The sequence below is a fragment of the Conger conger genome, chromosome 18 (genome assembly GCF_963514075.1).
Source record: "Conger conger chromosome 18, fConCon1.1, whole genome shotgun sequence".
Classification (NCBI taxonomy): Eukaryota; Metazoa; Chordata; class Actinopteri; order Anguilliformes; family Congridae; genus Conger; species Conger conger.
This window is the reverse complement of record NC_083777.1, coordinates 28,315,129-28,340,518: the sequence shown is the minus strand read 5'-3', so window position 1 is coordinate 28,340,518 and position 25,390 is coordinate 28,315,129. Positions and strand designations below refer to the sequence as shown.

The 25,390-nt window shown below is 46.0% G+C and overlaps 1 protein-coding gene across 1 annotated transcript in view; it reads right to left on the bottom strand.

Moving 5' to 3' along the window:
* Positions 1–24,477, bottom strand: part of slc35f3b (solute carrier family 35 member F3b) — a 67,173-nt gene extending 42,696 nt beyond the window's left edge. Inside the window, exons 1-2 of the mRNA XM_061227468.1 lie at positions 24,333–24,477; positions 22,909–23,123 (exon numbers count right to left, since the gene is read on the bottom strand). Coding sequence (XP_061083452.1) covers positions 22,909–23,123; positions 24,333–24,430 — 313 coding nt within the window. The 5' untranslated portion in view covers positions 24,431–24,477. The remainder of the gene's footprint in view (positions 1–22,908; positions 23,124–24,332) is intronic.
* Between the last annotated feature and the right edge of the window lie 913 nt (positions 24,478–25,390).

Sequence of the window (25,390 nt, the reverse complement as noted above, 5' to 3'; positions counted from 1 at the left end):
TGGTGAACTTGTCCAGCTAGCTCAGCAATCCCCCCCCCCCCCCCCCGGTCTTATTCTGTTCCCTGAACAGAGCCACACTGGTGATGTGTTCAGAATCACAAATACTTAAATCACCAAACAAATACTTAATACTTTTCTAGGCGACCTTAAGTCAAGCACATAGGACAACCACATAATCAAGCAAATAAACAAGCAATGTGGTTTGTTATTTGTTTTGACAGCAATGATTGGTCACTCAGGCACAAGCCCTGTTTTAATGTGTTGAAATAAGCCATTTTATTATGCTATGGTATCTATCTTCTTACATTTTAATTTTTATCCATCTTACTTTAGTAGTCTATTATTCCTGTGGTATATGTTTTAAAAAGGTCATTAATGTGTCATTGTTAATCACACCATTGCTGTTTTAAAAACATACGGACCTTGGAATTTATCTTCCAACAAAGTAATTGAGCCAAGTTGTGACATCTTTATGTCTCCCTTATAATGATCTCTTACATACAGTATGCCTGAATCACGCTGTGTTTCTACACTGTGATTACAGTGAAAGGTTGTGCTTCTAATGAGCCAACAACACCTGCTAACGCTAACAAGCCCTTCACATTTACTTTATGTACTTTACTTTAGGGGGCGACATGGCTCAGGCAGTAAGAGCAGGAGGGTTGCCGGTTCGATCCCCCGCCCGGGCTGTGTCGAAGCATCTCCGAGCAAGGCACTTGCTCCTGACGAGCTGGTCGGTGCCTTGCATGGCAGCCAGTCGCCGTTGGTGTGTGAGTGTGTGTATGAATGGGTGAATGAGAAGCATCAATTTACAGCGCTTTGGATGAAGGCGCTATATAAATGCCAACCATTTACATTTTACTCGGCAACAAACTTCACAACTTGCAGCCTGTTGTTCATCTAATTTCATGCCCTTATTTTTTCCCCACTTTCCCAAGTTTTGTTCACTCAACCCATAGGCCTGTCCCACATCTGCAGTGTCCTAAATCCACCTGAGACCATCCCAAAAACCTTCTAATTATAGTGTGAGAGCTGACAAACCCTAATTGAGATGGATTTAGAGTGGAAAAGTGAGTTTTTCCAAACATACTTAAGAATGCACTAAGAGCTTTTTTTTCCATTTTTAGCCCCAACCCCATAAATACCCTGAACACAAGGTGTTCATGGTCCCGCAATGGAGGCTTAAGGCATGAGAGGGACCTACTGGACTTCAGGTGGCGTTTCTGACAGTGCCTATGAGGGCACACTCTTCACTTATAGCACCACTGCAAGCCTGTAGTGCCTGTCTGCTGCGATGCTAAGGCAAGGCTGCCCCCTAGTGGAATAGCCCATTGCACCATCCACCTCTTAAAAGGAACGCCTCAGACTGTCCTGACCACAACAGCACATTCACTACTCAACCAGCTCCCCATCTGCAGCTAAAAGTAAATAAAACCACATCCCTGGAGAAATTATCCAAAGTTACATTTCGTCAAATACATGGGGCCCCACAGAAAAAAAATGCCAGCAAAAAGTACGACGGACGTTGACGGTATTCTCACCATAAAGACATTTATGGTGGCAAAGAATCACAAAGATTGAAAATGTAGGAATAGTTTTTGATAGATGATAAGCAAAGAAGAGGCATTCGTGAAGCCCTGATATTCTGAGGCCGGAGGAGAGATCCTGGAGCCGCTGCCCCTCCTGCATCCCTGCACTGCATTCTCCCAACAGCAGGTGGCGCTGCCTGACCATTTATTCACCCGCACTGAATCCACCCACTTCACAAAGACATTAAAAATAGCTTTGCTGAGCTTGATAATAGCTTGTCACTACAAGAAAATAGAAAACTATACTTTAATTCCCCTTAAACTGGCAAGTGCATGCACACACACACACACATGCGCACACACAAACACACACACACAAACGCACATACACGCCCACACAAACACAAATGTGCACGCACACACACACACATGCACATACACACAGACAAGCACACACACGCACACACACACACATACATGCACACACACACACACATACATGCACACACACACACACAAAGGCAAGGCAGCAGTGGTTGAAAAGGATGTATTTTGGCACATCCAATATGATTTCCCTGGAGTGGCGTGGGAATGAGATCCCTGGTGTGTGTGTGTGTGTGTGTGTGCACGCGCTCGTGCGAGTGAGTGTGTGTGTCTGTGTGTGTGTGAGTGTGAGTGAGTGTGAGTGTGTGTGTGTGTGTGTGTGTGTGTGTGTGTATACTCCCCGTGGTTGAATACCACAGAGGGAGGGAGCTAATGAGAGACTGGGCGCTGACGCTCTCTACACAACACAACCAAACACAGCAGGCTCCCACCACCCCCGACCACTCTCTCTCACTCTCCCCCTCCCTCTCTCCCCCTCCCTCTCTCTCTCCCTCTCTCTCTCTCACCACATCATTAGACAACCTGTCAAAAGAGCTTCACGCTCCCTCTCCCTCTCTCTCTCTCTCTCTCTTCCTCTCTCTCTCTCTCTCTCTCCCTCTTCCTCTCTCTCTCTCTCTCCCTCTCTTTCACCCACACACAGGCAGTCAGATCATTTTCCAGGAACAGGGAAACTCTACACATTGCACAACCCACCAGCTCACCAGCTCACCCTAAGCCCTCCGACAGATCGATAGTGTGGGAATCCTCCCATGCACTTCCCACACGGTAAACCCTTACCCAGGGTCGTACCGTGGTAAAGCTTCACACTTCCCATCAGCAGCCAGCAGAGACAGGGGCAAGGCTGAGTATTGAAGATTTACATGCAGAAATGTGGGATCAATCTAGCGGCATGCATTAGCCCAGGGATCACACGAGAGCAAGGCTTATTTTAAACAAAAGGCTAAATGCATATCATTAATTGGACCCTACCAAATTTTGGTCTATATAAATTATCTAAGCTTTAATACACATTTCTGCATTTCCCAACAATTTGCTGCATTTCATGGCAAACTGTCCTGTCGATTGCACGGGAAGAGCTCAATTTCACAGGAATTTCATGGCCCGTGATGGGATTTTCACGACCATAAATGTGCCATTTAATACGGAAATGTACAAAAAATATTCTTAAGCTTGTGACCCCCTGCCTATGCCTACCTAAAGAGAGAAACAGTAACAATATTTCTCTGACCATTACTGTGTCTATCTGGTCATTTTCAATTCTGACTGTCCCATGTTTTATTCCCATTTTCTTATTTTATTACATAATTGTTTCTCTATGGATGTTTCTCTATGGGTTTTGCTCCAGCCATTTTACTCTCCGTGCCTCTGACCAGTGTACGTGTTCGTAGTGAAACGCATTGAGCGTCAGAGCTGTTCTTAAACGAACCTTTGTTCTTCAGACCACTTCTTGTCTCTGCTACCGCTAACACACAGGACATGCAGTCACCTCCTCAAGGCTGGTACACTTTAGTGGTAGAAAAAAAGCGAGCATTGCTGTTTTTGCTATGTTTTGCTATATGCTATGTTAAGTGTTTATGTTGTGTGTTATGTTATGTGTTGTGTTGTGATGTTATGTGTGATGTTATGTTGTGATGTTATGTGTGATGTTATGTTGTGATGTTATGTGTCATGTTATGTTGTGATGTTATGTGTCATGTTATGTTGTGATGTTATGTGTCATGTTATGTTGTGATGTTATGTGTCATGTTATGTTGTGGTGTTATGTGTTGTGTGTTATGTGTTGTGGTGTTACATGTTATGTTGTTGTGTTGTGTGTTATGTGTTGTGGTCTTACATGTTATGTGTTATGTTGTGGTGTTGTGTGGTGTGGTGTTACATGTTATGTTGTGGTGTTGTGTGTTGTATGTTATGTTGTGGTGTTATGTGTTATGTTGTGGTGTTATGTGTTGTGGTGTTACATGTTATGTTGTGGTGTTGTGTGTTGTGTTGTGTTGTGGTGTTATGTGTTGTGGTGTTACATGTTATGTTGTGGTGTTGTGTGTTGTGTTGTGTTGTGGTGTTGTGTGTTGTGTGTTGTGTGTTGTGGTGTTACATGTTATGTTGTGTTGTGTTGTGGTGTTGTGTTGTGTGGTGTGTGTTGTGTTGTGTTGTGTTGAGGTGTTGTGTGTTGTGTTATGTTATTCAGCAGTATGTTCAAAACAGTGCCGCCCAGATCCTGCCAAGGAGGGTTTAGAAATATAAACATCCCCCCCCCCCATCCTGGAGTCTCTTCCACGCACCAACGCACAATGTGCTGACTGCAAAGCAGCCCTGCTACTCAAGACCGTACACAGTACCAACACGCCCCAAAGTACCTCAAAGACCTCCTACAGCTTCACGACCGCGCCTCCCACCCCCTGTCCCTCAGATCTACAGGCTCTGACCTGCTCCTCATTTCACACACCACGCTCAAAACCACGGGGAACCGAGGCTTTTGTGCAGCTGCCCCCAGCCCAAACACAGAGCTCCCACCCCGACCAGCTGTAGGTGTTCCACGCCCTCTCCCCTTTCTGAGGTGGAATTAAAACCCAACCTGTCCATTATGCCTTCGGCTACCTGACGTTTCATCTGCTATATCGCGGTTGTTGTTGTTGTTGTTGTTGTTGTTTTTTGGGTACCATAAGCTCGGTGCTAGTTTTTTATGAATTTTATATATATTATGTTTTTTTATTTATTTTTTATTTGAAGCATATCCGAGACACTTCAGATACTGAAAATTGCTTGAAGAATCAAGTTATTATTATTATTGCTTTCAGAAACATGCTCGGGCAAGGGCCAGCAGTCTTGGGGATTGGTAGCCGGTGAGCAATTTGAACAGTGTGAGAGATTCAATCACAGGCCATGAGAGATGTCAGGCTTATTACCTCAATGCCACAGTGACGGGGGGGACGGGGGGGTATGACTCACTGTACTGTCTCACTAATACCCGGCACTGACCAGCAGAACTACTAACACCACTATAAAGAGCCGGTCAGGTGAATTAAACACGGTCCACACAGGGGGAATTTCAATTAGGCAGAATTACACCAGGGAGGATTGCGGTCTGGCGCCGATGGACACTTGGAGGCGCGTGAGGCCGGGTTTTCGGACGACGCGAGTGAGTGAGTGTTTACCGTTTACCGCGGTGAATCATTCACTCTCAGATAATACGCCTGTCTGCAGCACAGAAGGCTGAGACGCACCGCTGAACACACAGCACAAAGAGACGCGGAACGCCCGCTGCCGTTTCTGTTTACCTTCGAGGGAGAAGAGAGAAGCAAACAGAGCGCACGACGCAGGGGGAACGGAGCTGGAGCGGTAGAGTAGAGATCCTTAACAAAGTGAAAACCTCACGTCAGACTTCCCCCGTCCTCCCCCTTTGATCAGGGAGCCCGGGCCGGGTTTTGCGCCAGGCAGGGCCAGATAACGTGCTAAGGCTGCCTGGCGCTAATCAGACGCCCTCCTGGCAGCAGGCTTCCGGACTCTTCCGGACTGTTCTCTGACTGAAGGGTGACAGGTGCGCGCTGTCAGCGGCGGAGAACGAGTCGGCTCCCCTGCTCATCCGACCGTAGCGTGTACACACATCTCTCATCCCGCCGTCTCCCGCCAAAGGCTGCGGCCTATCAAACAAAAGCCGGGGAACATGACTTTCGGAAGGGCCGGGCCATTAGCTGTTGGTGCCGAACAGGTTTAAAGAACAGGGTTCAGGATGTTTGTCTTCGTACTTTGTGTATGAATTGATGTTCCAGCTCCTACAGTGGGCTACCAAGAGACAGACTGGATCAACGGATTGGATTGGGGGGGCGGCCTGTAGCCTAGTGGCTAAGGTACATGAATGGGACCTGTAAGGTTGGTGGTTCAAGCCCCGGTGTAGCCGCAATAAGTTTGGCACAGCCCTTGAGAAAGACCCTTAACCCCACCATCGCTCCACGAAGGTTTGTCCCCTGCTTAGCCTAATCAACTGGATTAGACTAAGCAGTCAACTCCAATTGATTTAGCTGACACTTAGAATAAAAGCGGCAGCTAAACAACAAATTATAAATACAATTACAGTTAGTTACCATGCGACAGATTGGATCAAGGCACTTGTGCGAGGTGTGGTAAGGGGTTGAGGAGCCAATCACAGAGTGACTCTGGCTTCACTGTGAGCCGTTAATGATGTCACCATAGTTACCCATCCACCAGTGCAGGCAGTCTCTGCAGTGCCTTAGCTGCTGGCTTGCAGGATGAAAATAAGCACTCAGCTGACTGTGTGTGTGTGTGTGTGTGTGTGTGTGTGCTAAACCTCCCTCCCCTGAAACCATGGAGGAATTTACAGTACAGAGAAGGGACAGGCATACAGTCGCAATTAAGCATTCGCAACGACCGAGAGAACTACCCCACGGCTCTACAGCTCATTCGACATTCGTAAAGACGTAGACGCATCGGAGTTGCACTCTGACGATACATTGAATGCAACACAACCGCACTGTTTCACCCCCTTCACTGCCCACAACACTCCAGGGAGGCATAAAACTAGTAATTGGCTCTTTAATTTGTGAGCCATTGAGGATAAAAAAAGTGCTATCCTGATAATTCCCATTAATAAATATTAATCAGCTACCGCCACAAACGACGGGGCTTCTGGGTAATAAACTTAACGGGGAGATCTCACTCCGTTAGTCTCTTTATCGTCTCCTCGCGAACCTTCGAGCAATCGCTCTCTCTCTCTCTCTCTCTTCTCACCACTCCATCCATTTCCTTCTCTCCCCTGTTTGTGGGATTTGATTTGTGTCTGCAGCTGGGCTCTCATTAGGCTGCTAAATTGAATATAAACTAAAACAGTCGGCTGGGTCTGTTCCTCCTCCGCCAGGCCCGGGAGCCCGGTCACGGAGCGCTGGATCCCGCGGTTTTAGGATAAACACTGCGCTTATGTAAGGGGCCCCAGGGAGGACGCGGGGAGCAGGGGGGCCCCATCCCGATCGGGCCCCACCACCTCCCACTCTCCCTCCGCTGTCCGCTCCGATGCCCCTCTCCCGCTTCCGTAATTGCCGAGTTTCTCAGTTTCTCAGCGCTGGGACCGTGACCGAAGCCGACACGGAGGAGGGCTCTTCCTCCCCTGCGCCTCCCAGACCTCCGCCTGCCTCCTTTCAAAGCTCCTCCGCCACTCCACCGCAGAGTCTCTACCTCCCTGCCTCCCTTACTGCCTGACTACTTCTCTACTTCCTAAATCACTCTCCACATCTCTCCCCCAGTCTCTACTTCTCTACCTCCTAAATCATCTCTCCATCCCTCTCTACTTCCCAAATCCCTCTCTACATCTCTCCCTCTCTCTCTACTTCCCAAATCCCTCTCTATTTCTCTACTTCCCCACATCTCTCCATCTCTCTCTACCTCCTACAACATCTCTCCATCTCTCTCTCCTTCCTTCATCCCCCCGCACCTCGCCACATCTCATTCTCATTCTCTACCTCCCACATCTCTCCTTCATTCTCTACAACCAACACCCCTCTCTATTTCTCTCTACCGACATCCCGCTCTACGACTCTCCATCTCCGCATCTCTCCATCGCTCTATACCTCCTACAGCACTCTCTACTCCACTAAGCCCTTCCCCGTGTCTGCTTCCTTGAGTCCATATTTGCTTTCCTTCATTTGTACTCTTCTCTCCGCTGTGCATACAGCTGTAAAGCCTCTGGAGATAATGTAATGCACAGAATAGAGAACGGAGCAGAGAATGGTAATGCTGACAGTGAGCATGGCAGACTGCGGTCTGAGGAGTTGTACAGTAACGGTATCCTTCCATAGGAATAGCTTAACACCAGCAGAAACTGGAGATTCAACGAACAACAATCTCAGCCAACAAATTCCAAGATCGATTACCGTCACAATCGATTACTGACACAATCAATTACTGACACAATCGATTACTGACACAATCAATTTACCGTCACAATCAATTACTGACACAATCAATTTGCTGACACAATAAATCACTGACACAATCAATTTGCTGACACAATAAATCACTGACACAATAAATCACTGACACAATCAATTTGCTGACACAGTCACCTTTTCACTGTCATATGCAGTGGACCAAGCGACCTAAAACCTGACAAACACTCAACTCCACAGCAGTGATGCTCCAAGTGAAACATCTGCAGTGACCAAATGTCAGGGTCAAAGGTCCTGAACTGAAAGAGTCACCTCAAGGCAATTCATTAAGCAGAATCCGAACAGAACTGTGGAATAAGAATGATAAATTCAACTTGCAATCTCGGATCTGTGTCATCACCACTGGTTCAGATCAACTGTAGTCACATCAGGTGTCAGTCAGCAAATAAAATATTGTGTAAGCTTTATGAAATCTGACCATAATTAAAATGGCAGGAACCTGCACTGGTCTGCAATATTCATATGCCGTCACACAATTACGGTGGGAGAGTCAGTCAAACACAAGGCTAACATAGCAGGTGTCCTATGATGAAATTACATGAAATATTGTGCATTTCCACAAAATAGATGTATTTCTTTTTCCCCCCAGTGATCAGTTCAGATCTTAGAAGCTCTTTTTCCACACTAAAAAAATAATGTTACAATTCTCATAGTATCAAAAAAATTATTTCTCCAATCAATTTGGTATGGAGTTTCATAACTGTACTGAAATACATAAAATCCTTAGAGAAGCTGGAAATACGTGAATTCTGTGAGCGTGACTTTAGGAGCAGTGGAGGAATGGCAGACACAGCGAGTCTGTCATTAGTGCTTGGTTCAGCATCACTGATACTGATATTAAGAAAATTAAATCAAATAAAAACACATTTTAAAATTGCACTTGCGATGACTATTGTGTCTTTGTGCTTAGAACAGCTCTCGCTCATGCGTGTTTCGCCATTTATGGATTTGATACTTTTAACCTATTGGTAGAATCGATGCACGTGCAAGCCGCTTTGGATTAAAAGTGTCCGCCAAATGACAAAAAATGGAAATGTACAATGATATTACATTCTCCCATTGAACAGCACTTGGTTAGCTAGAAACCCTTGGGACTCAGAATCAGTGCCCACAACCCCACAATCATCTCCAATTGTTCTTCAAGCACATCTCAAAAAAAGGAGCCTGCAATGAACAAAAAAAACACTTCAAAAATAATGGCTTATGGTTAAACGATTGTGGTTCCAGAACCATCCAGGTCTGTGACGGATTGGCGACCGACCGGTTTATACCTGCCTTTCGCCGCCAATGCATGCTGGGATAGGCTCCGGCCCCCATGTGACCCCGGCCAGGAATAAATGGATTACATAAGGGATGGATGGATGTCGAGTTATGGTTAAGATATTCCATTCCCATGAGAGTAAAGAGAGTCCCTTCAGCACACTGCTAACACTGCAGAGGAGGGCACAGACGGGCACTCAGGGAGAGAAATGTCTGCTGCATTATAATACAGACAGACGCTCTTATCGAGAGCAACATACAATACAGTGAAAAGCATAACCAGGGACCAGGTGTGCTGAAAACCATAGAGGGGAGTACAGTTCCAAGTGCTAGAGTGATCACATGCGTAGATAAAAACTTGAACCCTGGTAGATTAATCAGATAAACTGACCAAGAAGTAACAAAAACACAGTTCTGACAACCGTAACACTACAAAATAGTAAAATAATTATACGGTATTTACGGATAATGTTGCTGTGCCATCTCCCGCTCAGCCTTCCTGGAGAGCCCAACATGCAGGAGTGTGTGTATCACAGGAGTGTGTGTATCACAGAAGTGTGTGTATCACCGTTACCAGGGGGGCGGCAGGGAAACGTGAGCACACAGGTAAGATGAGGGACAGGTTGGAATAAGCAAATATCGGTAGGAAGTGAAGCAAAAATAACAACAACAACACAATGCTTCCTTGTCTGTTTTCTCTTTTATTTTTGCTTGCAGTAACTTCAGAATTTGTATTCCACTGCAAGCTAGCGCATTTGAACAGTGCAAAAACATTGTCACGCTCTGCCCTGACCACAGACATGGGTTTCTGACAACATCTATAGTGCCGGTATGGCATGCCAACAGAAACAGTACACAGCTAGCAGAACGACTGGGTTGTCCTGCGTTGCCTGTTTGTGAAGAGAAGCTGCACTGCATCAAACCTTTGGCTCATCTGCCTCCAGTATCCAGTATCAAAAAAAAATTGCACTTACAATGACTATTGTCTTTTTGTTTAGAACAGCTCTTCATGCGTGTTTTGCTATTTAGTAAAAGCATCTGCCAAATGACAAATCATTTAAAAATGTAAATCTACTGCCCCCATCATCTTGCTCTGTTCTGGTACAGCCTGTTCACCGGAAAAATAGCTTTCCAGCTTCATACAGCTTTCTCCATAGAACATGGGCTGGAATACGTTACTTATACTTTACACTGCAACCACAAATACGATGCTAAATCCCACCACAAACTGCGAAGCAAGTATGATGGAGCTGCGATATCATATTCGGTCAATAAACTGACTCGAGCGTATCGGTTTGCCGGATCCTTCGGCTTCCATTAGACCGTTTCTCTGTAATCCCGAAACGCATCGTGCATGAGACACGGAGCCCTGACATTACGCCGGTCCCCTGACATTACGCCGGTCTCCTGACATTACGCCGGTCTCCTGACATTACGCCGGTCCGCTGACATCATGCCGGTCTCCTGACATCACGCTGGTCTCCTGACACGCCGGTCTCCTGACATTACGCCGGTCTCCTGACATTCCCCCGGTCTCCTGACATCATGCCGGTCTCCTGACATCACGCTGGTCTCCTGACACGCCGGTCTCCTGACATTACGCCGGTCTCCTGACATTCCCCCGGTCTCCTGACATTACGCCGGTCTCCTGACATCACGCCGGTCTCCTGACACGCCGGTGACACTCTCAACAGGAACACAGTCGCCGGAGAAGCTGTGCACTGTGGTTGTTTTTGAGTTTGTCTAAGCAAGGAACGGCATCATTCTTGCTATTGCACCGTCCACAGAGGAAGACACCTGGGAATTAAATTGTCTTGAAGATATCCAATATAACGCGTAATGGCTCAATGGGGTGACAGTGGCTCAGGTGATAAGAGCAGTCGTCTGGCAGTCGGAGGGTTGCTGGTTCGAAGCCCACCCTGGGTGCATCGAAGTGTTCTTGAGCAAGACACCTAACCCCCAAATGCTCCTGACGAGCTGGTTGGTGCCTTGCATGGCGGCCCATCGCCGTTGGTGTGCGAGTGTGTGTGTGAATGAGAAGCATCAATTATACAGCGCTTTGGATAAAGGCGCTATATGAATGCCAACCATTTACAAGTCAGCCCAGCAGATTCCTGCTAGTCCTAAGAGGGGTCAGCCTGACGGAAATATCAGTCAAGTGCTGCGCTGCTTGTGTGCGATAAAGTGGGTTCCTCCTTTTCAAAGGATTTCAGGTCCCTCTTCACAGCATGAGAGACTGTTCCTCCCGAAGAGGCAACAGGAAGGAAGGAAGAGATTGCTGAAATAGATTCTCTCATTTCTTTTTTTCTGAAAGAAGTGTCTCTCCTTTTCTTCCCTTCTCTCCCATCTGACAGATCTCCCCCTTCTCTTCGAGCTTTTGTTCTGCAGTCTGCGGCCGACCTACCCTCAGCGATTTTCTCAGCGATTTTCCATTCAAGACCATCTCACTACGACGGCAAGGGACTGTGTGTGTGTGTGCGTGTGTGTAGTGTGTGTGTGCATGTGTGGTGTGAGTGTGTGTAGTGTGTGTGTGCATGTGTGGTGTGAGTGTGTGTAGTGTGTGTGTGCATGTGTGGTGTGAGTGTGTGTGTGTGTGTGTGGAGTGAGTGTGTCTAGTGTGTGTGTGTGTGTGTGTGTGTGTGTGTGTAGTGTGTGTGTGCATGTGTGGTGTGAGTGTGTGTGTGTGTGGAGTGAGTGTGTCTAGTGTGTGTGTGTGTGTGTGTGTGTGTGTGTGTGTGTGTGTGTGGTGCGTGTGTGGTGTGAGTGTGTGTGGTGTGTGTGTGTGTGTGTGTGTGTAGTGTGTGTGTGCATGTGTGGTGTGAGTGTGTGTGTGTGTGTGTGTGGTGCATGGGTGGAGTGAATGTGTCTAGTGTGTGTGTGTGTGTGTGTGTGTGGTGCGTGCGTGTGGGGGAGAGACAGAAATGCAGTGTATCAGAAATTCTTTGAAAATCTTCATAATCCTCTGTGCACACAGATATCCACACACTCACACACATAATTTCACTGACGCATACATTCACAATAAATATGCATAATTGAGTGATATTCATGTGCCCTATGATGACTCATATCTACCTCTGACAACATTCAACATGTGTGGTGTGAGTGTGTGTAGTGTGTGTGTGCATGTGTGGTGTGAGTGTGTGTGTGTGTGTGTGTGTGGAGTGAGTGTGTCTAGTGTGTGTGTGTGTGTGTGTGTGTGGTGTAAGTGTGTGGTGTGAGTGTGTGTGTGTGTGTGCATGTGCAGTGTGAGTGTGTGTGTGTGTGTGTGTGGAGTGAGTGTGTCTAGTGTGTGTGTGTGTGTGTGTGCATGTGCAGTGTGAGTGTGTGTGTGTGTGTGGAGTGAGTGTGTCTAGTGTGTGTGTGTGTAGTGTGTGTGTGTGCATGTGTGGTGTGAGTGTGTGTGTGTGTGTGTGTGGAGTGAGTGTCTCTAGTGTGTGTGTGTGTGTGTGTGGTGTGAGTGTGTGTGTGTGTGTGTGTATGTGTATGTGGTGTGTGCATGGGTGGAGTGAATGTGTCTAGTGTGTGTGTGTGTGCGTGTGTGTGGTGCGTGCGTGTGGGGGAGAGACAGAAATGCAGTGTATCAGAAATTCTTTGACAATCTTCATAATCCTCCGTGCACACAGATATCCACACACTCACACACATAATTTCACTGACGCATACATTCACAATAAATATGCATAATTGAGTGATATTCATGTGCCCTATGATGACTCATATCTACCTCTGACAACATTCAACTGCATCGAGACAGTGCAATTCATGCCGTTTCATGTTTATGTCGATTAACATGATTTGTAATTGTGGTTGTTATGCAGAAATGAGCTCAAGGCAGAACAGTTCGAAACCCACCCCATAAACCCCCCACATACAGCACTGCCTGCTGAGCAGCTAGAGGCTGGACTAGCTCTCCTCTCCTGAACATGAGCACGCACACGCACACGCACACGCACACATGCTTCTATGCAGCCATGGTTTGCATAACCCACCCCCTAGAAACACACACACACATGTACACGCACACACAGAGACACACACACAGACACACACACGCACACACACACACTTCTATGCAGCCATGGTTTGCATGACCCACCCCCTAGAAACACACACACACACACAGAGACACACACACACACACAGACACACACACTTCCATGCAGCCATGGTTTGCATGACCCACCCCCACCCCCTAGAAACACACGCACATGTACACGCACACACAGAGACACACACACACACAGACACACACACTTCTATGCAGACATGGTTTGCATGACCCACCCCCACTCCCTAGAAACACACGCATGTACACGCACACACAGAGACACACACACACACACACACACAGAGAGACACACACAGATACACTACTATGCAGCCATGGTTTGCACGACCCATCCCCACCCCCTAGACACACACACACACACTCACACTCACCCCCCACTGTTGACCAGCCAAAGGGAATATCCCACCGACTCCATCCCCTGCTGCTAAGTGAAAGAGCGGGTTCTAGAACTGGATGCTGCTTTTAAAACAGAAGCGCCACTAACATGTACACACGTGTCCAGTCCTGCAGTAAAGTACGGTGGGGATGGAAGACTAGCGAAATCCTCTGATGGAAGGAGAAGAACGAAAGGATAGGGGGCAGGGAAGGAGTTGAAATAGATGGTATGGATCTCACTGTATAAGGGCCTCTACACAAGGTGTCATATTCACTCATATACACTTATATACACTTATGTACACTCATTCATATACACTCATTCATATACACTCATATACACTTATATACTCATTCATATACACTCATATACACTTATATACACTCACTCATATCCACTCATATACACTCATATCCACTCATATACACTCAATCATATCCACTCCTATACACTCACTCATATACACTCATACACACTCACTCATATACACTCATATCCACTCATATACACTCATATACACTCACTCATATACACTTATATACACTTATGTACACTCATTCATATACACTCATATACACTTATATACACTCATTCATATACACTTATATACACTCACTCATATCTACTCATATACACTCATATCCACTCATATACACTCATATCCACTCATATACACTCACTCATATACACTCATACACACTCACTCATATCCACTCATATACACTCACTCATATACACTCATATCCACTCACTCATATACACTCATATACACTCATATACACTGTAATGGGTTGTCGTCCAAGCTCTAGATCTGGACAGATTATAACCTGGATCCAAACCTGTAGCCATCTTTACCACATATAGCACATTCACAGATGGCTGCAAAGTCCATTTCCATGTATTGCTACAGGCTGCAATAAAACAGGACTCAAAATGCCACATGCCCTGGATAAAATAATGAAGTTCTGTTTGGAAATAGCTCTTAGAACACACCTGAGAGGACTTATCTAAGGGTGCACGTGGTGTTTTGTGTAAAATGCAGTTTTTTTTTCGTTTTTAATTAACACAAGCGAGACACAGCTGAAGACAACTCTGTTACCTTTTGTAAATATCTTTCTCACTTCGCTTCTGAAAGAGGTATAAACACGCATTGCTGTTTACAGCTGTTTCGAAAATGAAGCCAGTGTAATCGTACACAACGTACACACAACTGACCTGTGTGCCCAAGGCTGCATTAACAGTTTTCACACGTGCATCCCTTTTTTCATTTTTTTAAACATTATTTTTTACAAAGAAAAGATATTCAGCATGAGTTCACTTAACTGGGCTTCCAGTCCCATTCTGCGGATGGAGGGTTATCACAGCCCAAGGGAGGCTCTTGAAAGTGCATTATGCAAATGTCCCATCAATTATCATTATGAATTATGTAACAATATTGATGATAAAAATACCTTTCACTTATCCTGACTCGGTCTATGTGCATTGAATAGTTATTTTGGTTTGATCGCTGCCATTATCATAGATCTACTAATGGCCTCCGCATTTCACAAGTGAACATTAATGTATATCAAAATATACAACAGAGACAACAGTTTCCTTTGACACAGGGTAACGTACTGTACAAGAGATTGTACAGAGATTGAACAGCGCTCCAAGATACACTCACAAAATTCACCAGCACATTTATTCACTCCAAAAAGATTTTATGGGTTAATTTCACTATAACTGACAGTTGTTCATTAGGACTGTGATACAGACTTGGTAGCTAGCACTTTATTAGTCATTTAGCCCTTTCTTCGCACTTGTACTTAATTGTAATTCACTTCATGCTGTGAGCAATCAAGTATCAGCTTTTTTTTTCTTTTCATTAACACAAAGCCTCGTTCCTCTGCTATCTTTCTCATTCACTCCCTCCCTCCCTCTCTCTGGCTCTTCCTTGTTAAACACGGACACAATTCTTCTGTCAGCTTGTGTGTGCGTGCCTTCCTGTGTGCTTGTGTGCATGTGTGTGTGCACTCGCACGCGTGTGCAAAAGAGTTAAAACCTCTTGATATGAAACATCGTTTTTAATTAAACTAATGTAACATCCGATATTACTGCACTGCTCTTAGCAGTCCCAAAGAGAAATGTATCCGGTCAGATTGTCTCCGGGAGGGAGGGAGCCCGTCACCAGGGTATTCCCTGCCTCATCGACAGGAAGACGATTCTATTTGAAGCTCATTTTCCCCCCCCGAGGACATCTATTTATTGTATTTATCTTTTTGTGAGAAATGGGAGTAGTGACAACACAAAATGATCAGCAAATGAAAAGAAGATTTTTTTTGTTTGCCAATCCTCTGTGTAGGCAGTGGGATGAGCGTTATTCACAGTCAGAAACCGTGCCCAATTATCGCTCCTCCGTCTCTGCCCATTGCTGAAGTCTGGCCCAGTGCAGGGGATATCTGAGGAGCTGCGTGCGCTCTGATAACTACCTAACAGCCCCGCGGCACGGACACATCACACTACGGCCTTTAACGACACAGAGAGGCGTCGCAACGCTCCCTCGGCTGGAACCGGTCATTACTGAGAGAGAGAGAGAGAGAGAGAGAGAGAGAGAGGGGGGAGAGAGAGAGGGGGGGGTGAGAGAGAGAGAGAGAGAGAGAGAGAGAGAGGGATAGAGAGAAAGAAAGAGAGAGAAAATAGAGGTCTGAAAAGGCCTGAAATTAAATAGGCAACTTTTCCATTACAGGGTACAGTGAGCAAGAAAGCAGACACTTCATAGCTGCTGCTTGCTGATAAAGCTGTGTGTGTGTGTATGTATGTGTGTGTGCGTGTGTGTGTGTGTGTGTATGTGTGTGTGTGTGTGTGTGTGCGTGCATGTACATCTGCCTGCCAGTCAATGCATAGAAAACCATATCAGGGACATCCGGAAGATGACAAAATCTCTCCCCCCCCTCTCCTACCCTGCTCACAGTAGATTTTTCCCTAATGGGTAGATGCCTGATTTTCACTCCATATTTCCATTAGCACATGCCGGGGTCATTGATTATGATAAACCTCATGTGGTTCCTGCCACAGACGGCACACGAGCAGACGAAACAAACAAACGAGCAGCCTTACTTTCAACCGCATCCTCAATGCCTCCTCTGACATCACACACAGCAGGCTCTTGACCAATAAAAACACTTCAGCTGGTTTAATTACAGGAAGAGGAAGACGCATGTTGCCATCAGCAGTATCAGGGCAGTTGAGAGTGCAGAATGAAAGCCAGAGAATGACAGAGTAGAGACGGGAAAAAGAGAGAAAAACAATTCTGTCTTGCGCCTTGTTTCAATAGCAGATTGAATCAATATTGTCAGAAATGAAGAGAGAGATAGAGAGAGAGGCAGAGGGAGGGAGATGGGGAGATGGAGAGACAGATAGAGAGAGAGAAAGAGAGAGAGAGAGATGCATGTTTAGTGTGGACTGACTTTACTGTCAGAGAGCAGCCAGTGCAGGTGGAGTATAGCATGATCTCAGCTCCGTTCATGAATGATTGATTTCTCGAACCTTACATAACACAACTCTGTTTCCAGGCAGAGAAAATACCCCAAAACATGAACGCATATGTGCGTTACATTTGTGCAGCAAGTCTGTCGTTTACTAGAAAGAGAATACGGTTGAATCTGAGCAGATGGTGACGTTCTGTTGTTGTTTACTATCCGTTTCAGGAACAAACGAACAAGCACAGAACTCATTAAAACTAAAATTCCTCCCCATGATGAATGCAATTGTTTGAGAACCAAGGTTTCCAGTGGAGAAAATATGTTGTCAGCCTTGGGCACAGTTCTTCAATTGCGACATGAAGTGTTTGTCAGGGATGCTGAAGGTCTAAACGGTCCTGTTGTCTTATGAGAATGCCAGAGGAAAGCAATATGCACACAGCTCCAAAACATCTGGGGGGCTAACATTTGGATTTATCACTTAATAATATGCGACTCATCACAAAATAAGTGATGAATCTTGTCAGTTGAGAAAATGCAATCTACATATAAACACACTTTTTTCTGCACTTATTTATCTGCCGGTCTTTCACACTGTGATGCTTATCATAGCTTAATAAAGGTCACAGTCCAATACACAAATATAGGATGTGCTTGTGTAAGTTTCCTTTTCAGAGAAAGTTCCGCTTTATAAATACTTTAGAAAGGAATGAACGAATGCAGCTAACATAACATAGCATAACATTACGCAATGACGAGAACAGGCCGTTCAGCCCAGCAATGCTCGCCTTTCCCTGCCACTAAACTCGACCGACTGCATAGTTTGCCTAAAAGCTGAATACTATCTAGCACTGTATCTAACCTGGTCTGGTGCAAGCTATTCCACACAGTGACCACTCTCTGTGAGAAAAAATACTTCCTAATATCTGTGCGGAATTTATCCTTCGCCAATTTCCATTTATTTTGCCAATTTCCAATTATATTTCCATTTCCGGTCACAGAGAATCGGATAAAAGCACCACAATGCTCTCTATTCAAAGCAGAACAATGTTTTCTGGAAATAAATTCCACGTCAGAACGCATTATCTGTCCCTGACTCAATGAGCACTTTAAATACTTTTGTCAATTTCCTGTTGAATTAAAGTCTAGTAAAACACTGGGGACTGCTTATTTTTATCATAAGGATGAGAAACCACTGATAGATAAAGGTGACTAACACACACACTTTATGATTGTAGAGGAATTGGGAAATTGATGTGAACTGGGAGGCGCCCATCTCCTTGGTTAAATAATAATGGTTTGGTTAACTGGAGGAAATTGGAAAATTGGAAAATGGTTTGTTGCTCTGCTCTGTGTTTTTCTGTCTGTCCAGGTACTAAGATGGGCAAACCCTTAACGGTTTCAGAGAACTACAAAGGCTTGTACTTCTCGCCATGACCATTTCATAACGCTTGACCGTAAAGCTTGAAGTCTGCGTAGGCCTGAATTATTCTGCACCAAATTATTCCTCGACAATTAAACATCCTTAAACGTCCACATGTTTGGACAGCACGGTGCTCGTTGCACGTTGAGTGTTTCAAATTGTACTTCATCTCTGCAGTAATTTAGATTCAGCTCAGTGTTGCTCTTCAGGTTCCAGCACCTCAGCAGGATTATTCCTGGCTGTGAAGGCACCAGTCATGTGCTGAGCCGCATGTGACCCAGCTCAGTTCAGGCTCCGAGTATCTAAAGACCCGTAAGCATTTCAGGATCATGCCTGAAATAGGGCGCCACAGAGAACCGTGCAAAAGCCTGCCATGACTGGGATTATGGGAAGTGTGTGTGCGTGTGTGTGTGTGTGTGTGTGTGCGTGTGTGTGTGTGTGTGTGTGTGAGTATATGCGGGTATGTGTGAATGTGTGTGTGCGTGCGTGTGTGTGTGCGTGTGCATGCGTGCGTGTGTGTGTGTGTGTGTGTGTGTATGAATGTGTGCATGGGTGTGGGTGTCCATGTGTGTGTATAGGAGTGTGTGCATGTGTGTGTGTCTGTGTGTGTGTGTGTGCGCGTGTGCATGCGTGTGTGTGTGTGTGTGTGTGTGTGCATGTGTGTGCTTCCGTGTGTGTGTAAGAGTGTGTGCATGTGTGTGTGTCTGTGTGTGCCTGTGTGTGTGTGTGTGAATGTGTGCATGGGTGTGGGTGTCTGTGTGTGTGTGTAGGAGTATGTGCATGTGTGTGTGTGTGTGTCCGTGTGTGTGTGTGTGTTTGTGTTTCCCAGGCAGCCCACTGCCATTGTATAATTCAGACTGAGCTGAACAGATCATGCATTATTCACCCAGCCAGCCTGATTCACAGGGGACTCAGCAGGAGCACATTTAGACAGAGGCTGATAGCCGGGGATTCAGTGTACACCCTGGCAACCCACTGGAAGAGGCTGATAGCCGGGGATTCAGTGAACACCCTGGCAACCCACAGGAAGATCCGCAGATGGAAAGTGTTGGGAACAAGCATCCCGGTACAAGTACTTTGAACGGTCACATGGTTTCCCCAACAGGAAACCCTCTTCACCGTCACACAGCTGTCCCTTAGCAGATGCGCTGGATCAACATTCCAAGCCCAATTTTCCCCTTTTATTCAGCGTCCAGAATTTCTCTCCAATTTTTCCACAACAAATTCCCGGACCAAGAGCCATTTGATCAGTTCTTATAATTTCATGAGAGGCATACTAACCGCACAGTGTGAATGAAACATCAATATTTTACATTTTCAGGCAGTATCACATCAATATTAAATGTTTAAAAACTATTGAACTTTGATTCTCTGATCTTTGATGCAATGATAGTGCTACAACCATGTCACTGAACTTGATCAAGGGCTGCAATAAATACTGCCTGCCGGAGGGGCCACAGAAATGTGCTGTAACAGGTTTACAGGTCTCCACTATAACAGGTCCTCACTGTAACAGGGTTACAGGTCCCCACTATAACAGGGTTACAGGTCCCCACTATAACAGGTTTACAGGTCCCCACTGTAACAGGGTTACAGTCCCCACTATAACAGGTCCCTACTGTAATAGGGTTACAGGTCTCCACTGCAACAGGTCCCCACTATAACAGGTTTACAGGTCCCCACTGTAACAGGGTTACAGTCCCCACTATAACAGGTCCCTACTGTAATAGGGTTACAGGTCTCCACTATAACAGGTCCCCACTGTAACAGGGTTACAGTCCCCACTGTAACAGGTCCCCACTATAACAGGGTTACAGTATCTCCACTATAACAGGTTGACAGGTCCCCACTATAACAGGTCACACCTGTAACAGGTTTACAGGTCTCCATTCTAACAGAGGACCACCCTCTCCACTGTGCACTCCAAGTCCACAGAGCCCCAGCACCACAGCGCAGGGGAAGATTCGGATAACCGCAGCTGAGATAAACTGAATTACAGCTCTCCTCTGATGACTGTTATAGACAGGCTGAGGGCCCCCCCCCCCCTCCATCCTCTTTTCATTTTCAAAGTGATTTCCTCGACAGCGTGTCAGAGCTCCAGAGCGAGGGTAAGTGGGAAAACCAGGACACGGCCCCAGCCTCTCACTCCCAGCCCGTTCCCACATCACTCTCCTGCGGTGGGGTGGAGCACAGGCAGGTACAGAGCGAGGCAGCTTGGAAAGGTCAGCCTTCCTTTCCACACACACACACACACACACACACACACCCCCGAGGAGGGCCCTGGCTGTGTTTACGCACGGCGCAAAAAGCCGCGTCTGTGGAGGGCAACGCGGCAAAGAGCTTCCGGGAGAACACACAGTGCAGCGAGCTCGAGCCAAGCAGATAATGGTTGTCAGGGGAGATGACGGACAGCTGATGCCTCCGAGATCGTGCCCTCTGATAGCTGGCACCTCTCTGACAACATGCCGAGACCGACTGCCCTCACGGAGGGGAAGAGCGGGGAAGCGTTTACGAGCGGCTCGACCGTGGACGTCCGGCGCGTACCCCCCCCCTGTGCACCATTATCCCAGCATCCCACAGCCCCGACTCATTCTTCTTCTCTGGTAAAAGGACACCGAGCCTCATAACCCTGATCAGTGCCGCTGAAATATTGCCAGTTGGAAAAGCTCCTTTTAGATCGAACAACAACCAGAGAAACATGTCCTAATTTCACGCCCAGCTGAGTCCTAAACACATGTCACGGTGCACTGCGCCTTTGATCAGAGAAAGAAAATTTATTTTAAAAGCGAAGTGTTGATTCTGACGCACACATTACTCTCCGACAGCAACAACCCTGGGACTTTTTCTCTCAGAACCGCCTCCTGTGAGAAGATTTCAGACGAGAACAAGGCATCGCTAGTTCCCTGCTGACAACAGAACTTATCTTCAAGTCTGTAATTGCTCGATGCGTTCTATTTCTACCATCAAACACCACTCACGTCGTCGAGAAATAAAACGAGACACGCTCAAGATAAGCTTATAAATATCCATTTAGGAATTTATGATTATTGAATCGTACGGAGAAATGTTCCAACGTCTGATTGCACTCGGAAAAGCCCACTGGCACAATAACAATGTCGCCCCCACACTTCCCTGTCCCCAGCGCCTGGGATGGCACAGACAAATAAAACAAAACCAAGGAAAGAAATTGTGAGGGATAATGTTCCCAGAACAAGAATATTCACGCTCCATATTGCAACGCCTGTATGTAAAGCGTGACAAATGCTTTGATCTTGGCTGGGCTTGTGAGCCTGACCTACCAACAGTTAAAGACTTAAAGACACAATCGGTAATTTCGGACTTCTAACGGTCAAAGAGAGGAAATGCAGCAACAAACACGCTCAAACCACAACACTATTTAACCCCCCCCCCCCCCCCCCCCCCTTCTCTGTAAACGCGCTGACAAAACGCCATTGGCTGTGGCAATTAGTACCAATTTTCAACCAATGAGCTTGCATTTCTCTACAGCAATACGATGTTTTGGTGCAGAGTGCCGGCCCGTCAACTGCATATTTTTAAACATGAATTTAAGGACTATAAACACAGGCAGAGGGTGAGTCAACGTGTCAGTGAGGATTTTTCAATGACAGGAAGGGATTTACAATGGTCTTGTAACAATGTTTTAACACAAAAATCTTAACTATTATACCTCTAAAGAGACGTGTTTCAGGGTTATACGGAGGTGGGCCGCTGTGCCTGGCTCTCCATTCACAAGCGTGTCGCATTTTTGCCTTTCACTCGAGAAAATCACAGCTGCAAGTGGATGGTGCTAGAAATCACAAGGGTGCTTTTCCGGGCATTGACTTGTAATTTAACTCTGGGGTAAAAAGGCAAAACTTGCGAGCTATTCTTAAACCTCTGCGTTCATGCCTACAGCAATAAGCACAGTTTAGCTGTTTCTGTCTGCCAAGAACTCCAGCCGCTAATTAGTGTCTGTTATGGCTGCGTAATTAATTAGAGACCATCAAAGCTGAGTGAAGCAAGGCACACGCGCACACACTATCTATCTAAAAAAAAATTTTTTTTTTAAATTAAACAGGGGGTCTCTGCCCTTTGCACAATCGACTGCAAACGATGACACCACGCCACACGGCCTGATTTCACATTAAAATGTTATCAATATTAAAAAGGAATACTCCCCTATTTCACGTGGAACATGAATAAATCAACACATGGTGCGATTTATCTCGGATATGTTCCTGGCTGCCAAGCCATTTGGCGTGCTGGCTTACTGAAGGAAGAGATTCGCACAACTAGTTATCAATAAGCAAAAGCCCAAAAAAATTAAATGATTCATTTTTTTCATCGTTTTTTTCTCTCTTTCTTTTTTTTTTTTTTTTTTTTAAGAAACGCGGTGTCCCGACTTCTGAAATCAAAAGGCTCACTGTTCAAAGGTGTTGTACTCACTACTGTGGTAAACTGCGTTCCAAGGCTGGTAGCCATAGTAGCCAGTGATTCTCAGGATCCGCTCCTCGATGGATGCGCTATTTATGTCTTCCACAGAGCGGGACGCCTTCAAGTCTTCTTTGATCGATTCGTCCACGACCAGGTACTTCAGCTGTCGCAGTTGGGGGCTGATGTCTGACAGCCGTCTCGGGCTCACGTCGGGCGATTTCCGCATTCCGCTAAAAAGACAAGACAGATGAGGTAGTGCGAGATAATTGCCGGTGGCACCGCGAGCGCCAGGTGAGACCTATTGTGGCAGTCTCATAACATGGATGGGGCTAAAAACCCGGCAGCCCGTGGAGTCAGGGCACAGTTAATCTAAAATAGTGCTTCATGGTATACCCTACATTCTCTGCTAACAACGACATGAAGGAAGGGCAATTTCCCCCACGATGAACTGTTGCAAGACACGCTCGCGCTGCTTGGATACACACAGTGGGGGGAAATAATCACCCTTCACTGGTCCGGCGCTGCAGAGGAGAGGGAGATGGTGAGCGAAAGTGACGACTAGTGTAGCAATAGATTGCATTCACCGCGCAACCCCCCCATTAACAGAATATAAGTAAATGTATATCTGTGAACTGCAATCCCACCGATGTATTCAATCGATTAAATGCGATTTGAGATGGGGAGGCCTGAACGTACATGCACACATCTTCCACACACGAGCCCCAAGCGTCGCCCTCCCGCAACACTTCCACTTGGCACGACGTGCCAGGCTCGGACTTTCATCAACAAGACAAGGACGCGGAGGGCCACGCTTAGCGTCAGCCACCAGGAGGCAGTCTCTCAGGAGGAGATGTAGTATATTACCGGTAAATGCCAAGCGCTCTGTCACAAAGACACTTGCGCTCGTCTCCTCGGGGAGGCAGTGAAACAGTGCCACCGAACCGCCTGTCTTTTGAGAAAGTGACCAGTACAGTATGGAATTTAAATGGGTTTTATGTGAGCTTAGTTCAAATGCGACTCACTTAGATCTGATATCATGAAGACCTGCCCACTGTGAGAAATACAGAAATAGATGTGTACAGAATTATACACCGCTGCAAAAAAAATAAAAAAATAAAAAAATAAAAAATATATTTCAAAAATTAAAATTACTCAACCCAAGACATACTAGTTGCTAGAGTCACATTTTCTACATTAGACAATTAGCCATTCATAGCCTATGTTGATTCAAACACGCAGAGCATTGCGACTGGTATACAATGTTAAGGTAATATTTAATGTTACCTGTCAGTATGCTCAAAGTCAGAAAGAACAGTTATATTTAAAATATATATATATATTTTAAACGTATTACATAATAGGCATATGCTTTCATATCACTATAAGCGACACGAATACGACATGACAGCATTTAATCTAGTAGTAACTTTAATTCTTACATGGGCATCAAAGTAGTCGGAGGTCCCAGGTAGCACATGCAGTCCCGCCGGGGGCGTCCAACTCGGTCCCAAATCGCCCCCTCTCCATCCCCGTACATTGTAGTCACACAGAGGGACAGCGCGAACCCGCTACAGCCTATCTACAGCCCCCAGAAGGCAGACGGTAAAGAAATAACATCGCCCCGCTTTCTCGCTCACCCACACAACCTTAGAGCTGTGGTATTTACATATTTCAACACAGATAGGCTACCGCGCTCCTCTGTCGCTCTCGCACACCGGTGTCTCAATGCCCGCAGCAACAGCGACGCCTAGCGGAGGTATGAGGTAGCGTATACCGTCAGGAATGGCGACTGGGGTACGGACATTACGTTATAAAGATAATTGTAAAACACTGCAGAAATAATATTTTCACGAAGGTACAATACACGTATTGTAAATATAAACATAATATAAATGAAAGACTTAAACGTATAAAAAACAGACTTATACAATTGAAACAGCGGTGCAGGAGTTGCGTGGTATCGTTGGCAGCTAGAAACAGCTGCTATGTTCCTAGAAACACGTCAGTGGTGAAGTGCGCACGAAGCCACGGTATGCACAAATCTCCTCGCCTGGGAACCGTCAAAAGTAATTAATTGGAAATAATTATTACATGCACTGCATGTGCCAATGCATTTGAACACATATTCGATTTTACATGCTATTCTTGCATACAATCTTAAAGTCTTTACAGTTTTGAAGTAACTGAAACATCTGCTAGGATGTAACAGCAGTGGCACATTTAGGAGATCCAGTTCCTTAAGAACTATGTCCGTCATGAAAACCGACTGTTTGTCAACCACCGAGAGCCGGTTAAACGGCTGTTGGACGTGGTCAAACCAGTTCAGTCCTGGGTGTATCAGCGACGGAGTCCCCGCATAAACTCCCCTTCCTGTCCCTGTGGGCCTCTGGCATTGTCATCTCTCCCAATTAAAGTCAGCTGCGTTTCAATCAAGCTGCGTTTCTATCAAGACATCCCTCTCCTCACTGACCTTGCCCGGTCGCTGTCGCAACCGAAT